The following is a 10,694-nucleotide window of genomic DNA, read 5'->3' as shown; positions in this document are numbered from 1 at the left end:
TTGTTATTTCCATAGTGTCTTTTTTATATGTCGTTCGTCTAAAAATGAGTATGCGAGCTAAGATAACATACGTATCGTAATTTCTGTATACAAACGGTGATTATATAAAACATACAAAATAACGAATCTCGTTATAAGGCAGTAGCGTAATGAGAATATTGTATGCAGAGCAAGCTACGGCACAATAAAAGTTTTATAGTTTTGTATATAAGCGGTACGGTATATCAATCGATGCTATAGTGACAAAATAGTTTATCAAATGTTTTACGTCTATCGCGCAGACGATATCCTTACAATCAAAATGACCAAATGGTACATTTCTAAATATTAATCATTGTACATTCCATCAATAAGAAAATCCATCCTCCTATAGTGCCTTTTATCCCAACAATCTCTACCTTGTTTATACACCATGAAAATTACAGCACCCAATATTGGCAAAGCTAGAAGAGTAATAATAACTGGCAAAAGATAATCAATTTTCTTTGGCATTCCTAAGCGTGATCTTGTGGGCGATACAAACGGTCGTTTATCGCTGTTAGGTCCTGCTACTGTTACAGTTGGTTTTGCTTTATGCTCTTTAAGCAAAGATGTTATTATAGTAGTACTTGTCGGTACTTTTTCTTGCGATGCATTCTTCACAGTTGTATGGGAATCATCCTTTGACAATTTATCAATTGTTTCTGATTTTGCATTATTCAAATCAACATTCACACGTTTCTCATTAATACCAATAACACTTGCTACTGTACTATGTTCAGCCTCTGACTTTGTGTCATGAGATACTGGTTCCCTTTTTACATCCATTTCATTTGCTCCTTTTCTTGCAACAATCTTGGAATTTTTTGGAGTCTTTTCATTTGGAAAATTACTCTCTGCATTTAAATGTTCGGAAATGCTTATAGAACGAGAAGTAGTGGAAGATGCACGCTGTGTGGTAGAAGCAATGGAAATTGGACCACCTTCTCCGACAAATGAAGGGGTAACATTTTCCTGAAAATAAGTTGGATAGATTTTACCTTCATATTTCATTTGAATTGCCAATACACAGAGCAGTACCGTCGTAAATCATGCATTGAATTCGACATCACTATTTAAATGCGCGTTAATTAACAGATGAAAAATTCTTACGTTCAATGATTTTGTGGAGTAAGTGGACTCAGATGCAGGTTGATTCGCAGACGATAGATTCCCGTAATTATTTTCTGAGGATTCGCCGACAATACTCGTATTCGACGCGGACTTTAAAGAAGTAATACCATCTGTTTTAACTTTACCACTGGTAGATAAGGTTAGGACAGATACGATCCATATAAACAGAGTCAATCCGTGAAGATTCAGCATCACGAATGTACTCATTATTTTAGTCGCAAAATCGTATTTCACGATGTTTCCGAGTTCAGATAAATCCGATCAAAACTTTTGTAAAAATATAGAAAAACTAAAAAAAAAGTAAGTGGCACGAACCACTACGAAACTCGTCGCTCCATCGCAAGTAACACTAACTAACTGTTGCGTAAACACGTATGTATGTGCAGATACAAATGCAATAAGTGTTTACTCTCCGTTTTATACGATTTCACTTTTATCATTATCGCGAGTTAAGCTTGTCGTATATATCTATACTGAACTATCTTTAATAATAGCTACAGTTATTCATTATAAATAGGATATTATCATTGTAACTTGTAAATTAAATGTGATAGAGAATTACGGTTTATGGCAATCGCCTACCGCGACTCAACATTTTATTGAAGCGTCAATGGTAGGAATACAACTTCCTTTTTACTTACCAAGTATATACATATCTTTTAAAAGAAGAATTTTAATATTCATTAGTGAACGAAAATCGATTCGTGAAACGAGATAGCTTGACCTCGAGAACTAGCTTTTGTTTACACAGCTGGTATCCGCCTGAGCTGAAGAAACAAACATTAATGGGGGCGAATTCCACTCTCTAAAATGAACGTTATTTCTAAAATTAAATGGTGGGTCTGGTACTCCCTGTATTCCGATAGTAGTAATTGCTCAGCAACGAACTACAAAATTTTATTAACTATTGGGATCTTATAATTACATTATCTTCGCGAATTGTTATAAAATGTCTGTATCGCCTGCACCTGCAATTGTATAAAACTCGGTTGATCTTGCGACCACAGTGCTAAACTGGAAAACATCTTTTTTGTCTGCTCCTCGTCCAAGTCAGGCTCCAGGAAATACTCGTCATCTGTTTTCACGTTATTGAACTCTATATCTAAGTCATCGTCATTCCCTACAATCCTGTCTACACGATTTTCAGAGCCACCCTCCACTTTGACTCTCTCTACCGTGCTCGTAATATCGGGAATAATCGACACGTCGCGTTCGTCTCTCCGATTTCGATTGACAACCTCCAATTTAATTGGTCTCACCGTGTTCGAAATTTCAGTGATATCCAACGTATCGCGATATTCCATTCGATCGCGAGGAACGGGCTCTACTTTCACCCTTCCCACTGTGTTTGGAATTTCGCAATAGTCCATCTGATTCAGAGGATCAGTCTCTACTTTTATTCGCCTCGCACTATTTGAAATTTCCGTAACGTCTATATCGCAATCATCGGTTTCATCTTGAGGGATAGGTTCAGTTTTAATTGGTCTTATCACACATTCTCGCGTTACATCTAAAGGGAAAGCCTCCACTTTGATTTTGTCCACTGCAATTGGAATTTCCGTAACGTCTCGCGTGTCGTCGTTCTCTTCCATCACGTCTAAAGGAAAGGCCTCTACTTTCATTCTTCCTACCGTTACAGGCATGTCGCATTCTTCCCTCAGACTTAGAGGATAGGTCTCAACTTTAATTCTTCCCAGCGTAGCCGAAATGTCGGTAACGTCCGTCATGTTGCATTCTTCGATCTCATCTCGAGGGACAGGCTCTGTTTTGATAGTTCGTGCTACGTCGATAATGTCGAGAGTAGCTAACGCATTGCGTTCTGTCGTTTGATTTCGATAAATAGTTTTTCTTGTTCTCGCCGTGTCTGTAATTCTCGAACTAACTAACTTATTTTCTATCTGGTTTCCAACAAGTTTATCTAACGCAACTCGAGAAGTGTTTATTTGGTTTTCTTCTTCCTCAGTCTTTTGTTCCTTAGTTGCTGTATCTGCCAGTAATTTGCTACACGATTTACATATACTCATCTGTATTGTATCTATCCAGATCTCGTTGATCAAACTGACGCAATCTCTCACATAGTAATTCCCATAAAATTCCACTACCCCGTCAGGAAATTCTAAGATCTTCCGCAACATAATGCGACCGAAGGATCTTCTTGTCCTCTCCACTATTTCTTGGCCTGTTGGTGGACCCGCCATGTTCGTCGAAAAATATACGAGTTCGATATCGTCCTGCCTTCTCAATGGGGGTGGTAGTACATTAATTCTACATTTATCTAATAAAAGGAACACCTTACCGCCGGCACCCCTTCGGATCTGGTGTCTCCTCACGGCTGGTTTGAAGTAATTCTCAAACCAATCTGCAAACTCGTTCCGATCTGTCCAAATATTCCTGCGAGCCTTGAAAACAACGGGCAATCGGTTCCGACAGTTCATCAGATCTCTCGATCTCTCGTATTCGTACGTGACCAACGACGAAAGATTTTGCATTTCGATCGAATCCAGCCGATGCGTCGTCATTCTATGTTTAAACACTTTCTTCTCTTCTAACGTCTTCCGTGGAACAACTCTCCACGCCAGGTCCATTTCGTTCATATTGTAAAAATTTTCTAGCTCCATCTCATCCTCTTCCATCTGCTGTAAAGAGTTCCAGGGAAAGTCTCCTTCTGTCCCCGTGTTATTGGTGCACTCGTCATGATATTTAGGGGGATTGATGCCATGCCGACGTTTAAACCTCCATATCCAGCCTCTGGATCCCGTAAACGACGACGGACCACCGAATTGTTCGTTCAATTCCTTCGCTTTCGCTTGTAACATCGAATCGGTAACGTGATCGTCTATCGTTCGCCGATGTAAATACCACGCGTACAAACGCATATCCAACTGACGCAGCACTGGCATCCGAAACTTCTTCTGATTTTTAATTCCCATTAGCTGCGATTGTTGCCGTATCTGGGCTGCATTCGACCTGATACGCCGTATAGTCATGCTGTTGACATTGTAATCGTTGGCTAATTGTATCATTGGAACGCCAACTTCTATTTGTTGTAAAATGTCGTGCCGTTGTTGGAGCGTCAAGTAAACACGCGGTTTCATCCGTTTTACCGACATCGTGTACACACACTGACAGACTGTGACAAACTTGGACAGACTGACTATGTTTGCCCTGAAGTTGCGCTGTTTTGATCGCAGCGCCGCGGAGGAATGGACTGTGGAACGAAGGGAATGGTTCGGATAAAATGTGGGAATTAGAATGTTTCGTACTTTTACGAATTATTTACAAGAGATCTACTCAAGCTACGGCTTAAATGTAAACATTCTACTTACAGAATCTATTGATTCGTAAATGACGATAATGTTAATTAAACATTAAGTAATAAAATCTTGAATGATAATTAAACAAGAGTATTTATTAAATTTACTAAAAGTACATACTGAAATAAAAGATAACATTGAGAATTATACACAATAGCGACAGTAAACAATAATATCGTTTAACTGACAATGAAACACATACATGAATACGTACATGATACGTACAAATTGTATGGTATTCAAACTGAAGGGAAGTCCGCGCGCAAATTAATGAAGACAACTTCATAGTTTGTGCCAGTACATAGACAACTTCAGAGTTCATAGTAAAACAATTCTCGTGAGTAACACGTGTGAAAGTACAGATTAATATATTAATTATTAACTTTACACTAATTTTAGAAAATCCAAGTCTCAGTTTCAAACTAAATAACATAATAACCCAAAATTGTTTAATTCCAGAAAAACGAGGTATTCTTCGAAGAAACGGTTTTCCTTTTGTTGGACTTGATTTGTATTGTGCCTGTGTTTTTAAAATCTATTAAGTTTTTCCATAAAAAAGTATAGGTGTACGATATTTGGTAGAAAATATTTATTCCATTTCATATTCATTATCTTAGATACAGTTGAATAGAAATGTATAATATTAATAAAATTCAAATATAATTAAACGATATTATCGATTTATCTAAAAAACGAAAGTACTTACATTTATACAATTTATTTATACGATATAAATGTCGATTTAAAAGTTCCTTTTACCTCTTCTCGAGATTATATTTGCACTATATTTCCAATAAAAAAAAATAATCACTTTATCTAGTTTGGAACACAAAGATGTTAAAATACCTTTCTGTAATATAGATGTGCAATGAAAATATTGTTTATACGTTTACATGTATCAGTTTGAAAGTGATTAATTATTTATTGTTTCTACTTTCATTCCACCATCTTGATGAATTACTTTCGTTGTTGTCTTGTCAGACGTGTTTTACGCGGTTGTCACGGATTTCTGTTGTCTTGTCCCACCATTTTGATGAATTGTTTACGTTGTTATTGGTTTGTCCGTATATAGTCCGTATAGTCATTCAAGATAAGCTCATAATCAACAGATGCGATATCTTGATTAATTAAATTATCGCGTTCGTCAAAATAAAACGACGATAAAAGCTGCTCTTTCGAAGACAATAATAAAACGATATGTATATTTTGATTTAGTATTAGTAAACGAATAAACTTTTTTTATGAAAACTATGAACTAGAGCACTTAAAACCCATGTCTCGATTTGATCGTGTTTGATAACGCGTATTTATATCCAATCGTGTTTAGAGAAATACAACACTATCTTAAGGAGTCGTTCTACAAACTCTTGATTTCCGTCATAATCGATTAAAAAGTTGTGCAACTTATCGTAAGTAAAGTTGGACTCTTTGACGTCCAACGTGAGTATCTTAGCCATAACGCACAGATGAAGGAACTCGTGAGAAGCATCCTCTGCCAATTTTTCTCTGAATCCCTCTTTGCTGAAACCTGATATGTCGCATTCTAATTGCTGCAATCTACTTAGAAGCGTATCATAATACAAATCCATAAGACCTTCGAATTGTTCTCCGATAATATCGGTCCTGACGCTTGCAAACATAAAAAACAATAAATCTCGCAACGAGCTGGCGTACATGTATATTTGAAAATCGATGAATTTCACATCGTCCGGCTGACCATTTTCGTCGTCATGAAATAGTATGTTATTCACCCAGAAGTCACCGTGAATAATGGTCATCCAAGGTTCTCGAGGGATATCAACCCAAAAATCCTTCATTAACATGTCCTTCATATTGTTATAGCACTTATCAACATAACAGTTCATTTCCGGATGCTCTTTTATTTTCTTCATAATCGAACCGATCACCTCTTCGGGGTTACCTTCTACTTTCAAGGGTTTCGCCCGAGATTTGAACACCTCGAAAATTTCTGGTTTCTTCAGCTTCACGGCCATTCCTAAAGCGTGAAATCTCGCCAAATTTTCAATCGCCATTTCCGAATGCTTCAAGTCGTAACCTACGTACAATAGACGAAGCAGAGGTTTTTATTTCAACTCTTTCGCTTCTACGATTAAATTAACAAATTTCTTTTTGATTGTAATTTCATGTTTCGTAGAAAAATGGTGATTACATCATGATAGTTAGTTTGCTTTCCTGGTACTCGTGAATGCTCATATCTTTGATTGCAATACTTAAACTGTTGTGTACGGTGGGTAAACGCTGTTCGCGAGTATGCAATTATTTCGAATAAATTACAAACAGGTTTAGTCTATGAGACGAAGAAACGTTTTATTTATATCTTAAATTTATGCCAGCATTGTGTACCTGGTTAAAGAATCATGAAATTACAACATCGAGAATTTATATAATAATATCATTCGTTGCTACCTCATCGAGAACACCTTTGAGTGATACGTCTATTAAAGCCCCTCTCTTTTGTTAATAAATAATTAAGCATACCTATAGTCCTCTCGCCAGTGTAATAGCCCTTGTTCTTTAAATTGTCCAACAGGATCACAGCATCGTCGTTTAATTCAACGTTCGGTTGCGAGGACAGTCTAAATCCATAAAACTTGGGCACAACGTCGAATAGATCGTTTTGCTTAATACCAGCTTCGAGTTCTACTTTGTTGTATGTTGGCATAATGGTCTCGTACATAAAGACTTCTTTCTTAATGGTTTCCAAAGAGTTGAAGATGAGTCTTTGGAATTCCGTGGGTGGTAACATTTTCGCGATGAGATGAAGATCTTCTTTCTTCCCAGTTATTTCATTTCTCACTTGAACAGTAACTTTCAGTATCATACTCCCATAATTTTCTCCAGGTGGTAACAGAATCTCGGTTGTGAAGTTTTCAACGGTCACATGATTACCAAGTTTCTGTCGTAAAACTGGTTCTACATCGCGGAGTACAATTTCTTTCACCTCTTTGTCACTGTCATTCATGATCGTCAGTGTAGATCTGCACCGTCACAGCGGTTAATTTTGTATTTGAAAGCCTGGAAGAGTCGTTCCTTGACTAACTCCAAGAAACAATTAGTACTTACCTCAAGTATCGTTTCAATTTATACGATCAAGTACCAACGGAAGTTAGATTAGATTCTTATCAGTTAATTCCGTATATCTATTGTATAGTTTAAAAGAGTTTGTTGTTAAAGGCAAACTTACACATGATACCACGGTTTCACTTATCTCTCGTGTCTGTAATGATGATTGCGTTTCCTTCAGCAATCTCCCCCACTTCTTCCAGTTAACTTAGCTTCGTTTTAAGGGGAACTTTAATATTTGAATTCAGTGTTTCACCGATGGTCCATGCGCTAGTGGCCGTATAATTCTTATTTAAATAATAGGAATACGGAAGTGGGATTTATCATTCAAAAGTCTTGCATGATAAAAAGAGTAAATTTATTTATGGAAAAGTATAATGATACAAAAATATGGCATTTCTGTAATATTAAAACAGAAATTATAACAATATAATAACTCATTTTTATTCAAACAAGTATGTATATAATATAGAGTTTTCATTACGAAATAACTCATTAAGTATCGTACACGAAAATCGTGCCTTCTTAAAATCTTCGGTTTCACCTCATAACTTTTCATTTTTTTATTATAAAACACAGCAATATTTTATATCGTATTAAATCGATATTTTTCCAGGCTCGTCGATTAGTTTGCTATGAATGTCCCATAAATTCTGTAAAAAATGAAATATATGCATTTATAGAAGGATTCATTTTTATCAATTGGTACATCTAACTTAGAAAAATTTGTTTATGTGTAACATTATTTTTTTTTTTAAGTACAACTGTTCTTATTCCTGGTTTTTATTAAAATTTTGCAAATCGATGAATAAACTATATGCCAAATATTTATTCTACAGAATTTTAAAACAGCATAACAAGATCTATTAACAATATTTATAGAATATTAAAGGAAATAACTACCATTTTAATCGTTTTGTATTGAACGACGAGGAATTGCATCGCCATCTTCTTCTATCAATCTTTGATGTACAGCACTGAGAGCCTGTATATCATACAAATTCAATGCAAAACCAACTCAATGGTAATATAATGTTTCATTTGAAATGCAAATGTCTTCAAATCTCAAATGTTAGGTGTACAAATTTGTTTAAGAAGTCCTACAGACATAAATGTTTAAATGTATACCTTGAAATATTTTACAGTTTTCACGCGCAATTCGAGAGTCGCATCTTCGTCGCAAATAATTATTGTACGAGGATGCTGTTGAAAAGCTGATACAGTCCACATGTGATTGATGCCTTCTTCTATGGCTTTATAAAGAGCAAATGCTTTATGAGAACCTGTAATAAGAATCATTACTTCTTTAGCATCCATTACTGTACCAACACCAACAGTTAATGCTTGCTTTGGAACTTTGGAAATATCATTTCCAAAGAATCTAGCATTAGCTTCTAATGTATCTTGTGCTAGTGTCTTCACTCTTGTACGCGATGCCAAGGATGATCCTGGTTCATTAAAAGCTATATGACCATCCGGACCGATACCTGGAAAATAACAATTAATTGTATACAAAATTGATATTTTTATATTTATAAATTACCTACCCCCAATAAACAGTTCAATTCCACCAGCCTCTTTAATTTTTCTCTCAAAATCATCGCATTCTTTCACAAGGTCTGGTGCATTACCATCAAGAATATGTGCATTCACTGGATCGATATCTATGTGCTTAAAGAAATTATTATACATGTAATAATGGTAAGATTCTGGATGATCCCTGGGTAAATCAACATACTCGTCCATATTGAACGTTTTCACATATTTAAAAGAAATTTTTCCTGCTTTGTAATAATCTATGAGTTTCCTATACATTCCCAAAGGTGTACCACCTGAATAATAAATAATAACAAATGTAACGTCGATTCAAATTTTTATTGCAGATAAAAAACATACCTGTTGGAAGACCGAGAACAAAATATTTATTTTCATTCGGTTGAAAATCGTTAATTCTTTTTAAAACATATTTGGCAGACCATTCTGCCACATAATCTACCGTATCACAGATTACTAAACGCATTTTTAAATTTTGTTATAACTAAATATCCACTTAACTGAAAAAAGAAATAGAAAATTATACGATAAATTTATACTTTTAAAAAAGCTTGAAACTTGTAAAAATAAAATCAAACGCCCCCAAATGGTATGATACAAGAGTAATGCATACTGTAGTTTTACGAATTCCCAATGATGCATTTACGAGTGTTATATTGCATATATCTCGCGTGACAACGACCTTTTATCTGAACGTACAGAATACGAGAAAGTATATTTCGTTTAAGCTTCGTATTATACGAAGGAACATATTTTAAATCTTACGAATACTTTGTTCTTATTTATTATTTTCGTTTTCTGTCCATCATCTCTAAAATATACGAGGAGCAATAAATGGATCAAATATGCTATGTTTGCCAAATTTTATTTATTATAGTACATATTTATTATATCGTATGTAACAGGTATATTAAACTCCGGTACGTGTCTTCGTGTTTCACTTTAGATGTGTTTAGATGTCAATAACCAATGGAATAGTATTAACTTTAACGATCATATTTCTAAGTTTTCTATTTGTTAATTTAAATCCTATTGCAAAAGCGGGAAATAACGACTCTCTCTCTTCCTCTCTTGCAGCAGGAAAGCAAATATAATTTTTAAAAAATACGAACCTGAATAAAAATTCAAGAATCTTACATATAGTTCAGTGAGTCCAGTGTAATCGGCCAGCCACCAAATCAGCTGACTCGCAACTAACCTAATCTCGGTTCTTTGTTACTTAATAACGAAATGGATTAATCTGTCCCACTTTTTCAGATACTCTGACTACTTGAAAATGAGTTATTTGAAACCGAACGATCGGTTATTCTGTGATAAGCAATCTTAACTGTATAATATTTGTTACCAATAAAACCTTCTCGATTCCTCGTCTCTACGAATATCATTTTTTCCGATGGAAAAAATAAAATACATATATCAATATTCAAACAACCCCCTATGTAATTTTTATTACTACGTTATTATAATAGAAAAATTCAATATACACATATGTGTATATATATGTGTATGTATATATAGAATCGTAAGATATAGAATCGAGATCAGCTGAAAATTTGGCGGGAACGCAAAGCTAATGTTCCTGTTCATATT

General features: G+C 35.2%; 4 protein-coding genes and 1 long non-coding RNA gene across 11 annotated transcripts; 1 reads left to right on the top strand and 4 right to left on the bottom strand.

The window, feature by feature from the left end:
• Positions 1-237: 237 nt before the first annotated feature.
• LOC128873640 (uncharacterized) lies at positions 238-1,506 on the bottom strand. The gene is made up of 2 exons (XM_054117341.1): positions 1,132-1,506; positions 238-993 (listed from the first exon to the last, which is right to left on the bottom strand). Exons 1-2 carry the CDS (start codon positions 1,357-1,359, stop codon positions 328-330), a joined length of 894 nt encoding a protein of 297 aa, XP_053973316.1. The 5' UTR covers positions 1,360-1,506; the 3' UTR covers positions 238-327.
• Positions 1,507-1,903: 397 nt separating this feature from the next.
• Positions 1,904-4,335, bottom strand: LOC128873530 (uncharacterized). Its single transcript, XM_054117159.1, has 2 exons — positions 2,121-4,335; positions 1,904-2,039 (listed from the first exon to the last, which is right to left on the bottom strand). Exons 1-2 carry the CDS (start codon positions 4,260-4,262, stop codon positions 1,935-1,937), a joined length of 2,247 nt encoding a protein of 748 aa, XP_053973134.1. The 5' UTR covers positions 4,263-4,335; the 3' UTR covers positions 1,904-1,934.
• A 205-nt stretch (positions 4,336-4,540) lies between these two features.
• Positions 4,541-7,758, bottom strand: LOC128873604 (uncharacterized). 3 transcript variants are annotated; one of them, XM_054117316.1, is made up of 3 exons: positions 7,672-7,758; positions 6,966-7,502; positions 4,541-6,522 (listed from the first exon to the last, which is right to left on the bottom strand). In XM_054117316.1, exons 2-3 carry the CDS (start codon positions 7,447-7,449, stop codon positions 5,774-5,776), a joined length of 1,233 nt encoding a protein of 410 aa, XP_053973291.1. In that variant the 5' UTR covers positions 7,450-7,502; positions 7,672-7,758; the 3' UTR covers positions 4,541-5,773. The 3 variants fall into 3 exon arrangements, with proteins under 3 accessions (XP_053973291.1, XP_053973284.1, XP_053973277.1); XM_054117309.1 differs by having other exon boundaries at positions 6,966-7,465; positions 7,551-7,689; XM_054117302.1 differs by lacking the exon at positions 7,672-7,758 and having other exon boundaries at positions 6,966-7,623.
• A 110-nt stretch (positions 7,759-7,868) lies between these two features.
• LOC128873667 (uncharacterized) lies at positions 7,869-8,837 on the top strand. 2 transcript variants are annotated; one of them, XR_008456462.1, is made up of 3 exons: positions 7,869-8,005; positions 8,390-8,574; positions 8,696-8,837. It is a non-coding gene; the product is annotated as an uncharacterized LOC128873667 (long non-coding RNA). The 2 variants fall into 2 exon arrangements; XR_008456464.1 differs by lacking the exon at positions 7,869-8,005 and adding an exon at positions 8,164-8,255.
• LOC128873649 (glucosamine-6-phosphate isomerase) lies at positions 7,892-10,382 on the bottom strand. Of its 4 annotated transcripts, none has more exons than XM_054117369.1 (6): positions 10,242-10,382; positions 9,447-9,604; positions 9,098-9,382; positions 8,679-9,037; positions 8,454-8,535; positions 7,892-8,203 (listed from the first exon to the last, which is right to left on the bottom strand). In XM_054117369.1, the coding sequence occupies exons 2-5, from the start codon at positions 9,568-9,570 to the stop codon at positions 8,458-8,460; spliced, it is 846 nt and encodes a 281-aa protein (XP_053973344.1). In that variant the 5' UTR covers positions 9,571-9,604; positions 10,242-10,382; the 3' UTR covers positions 7,892-8,203; positions 8,454-8,457. The 4 variants fall into 4 exon arrangements, with proteins under 4 accessions (XP_053973344.1, XP_053973325.1, XP_053973334.1 ...); XM_054117350.1 differs by having other exon boundaries at positions 10,217-10,357; XM_054117359.1 differs by lacking the exon at positions 10,242-10,382 and adding an exon at positions 9,718-9,836.
• Positions 10,383-10,694: the final 312 nt, after the last annotated feature.

This window comes from Hylaeus volcanicus, chromosome 1 (genome assembly GCF_026283585.1).
Source record: "Hylaeus volcanicus isolate JK05 chromosome 1, UHH_iyHylVolc1.0_haploid, whole genome shotgun sequence".
Classification (NCBI taxonomy): Eukaryota; Metazoa; Arthropoda; class Insecta; order Hymenoptera; family Colletidae; genus Hylaeus; species Hylaeus volcanicus.
The sequence above is the reverse complement of the archived record's forward strand: the minus strand, read 5'-3'. Positions and strand labels throughout refer to the sequence as shown.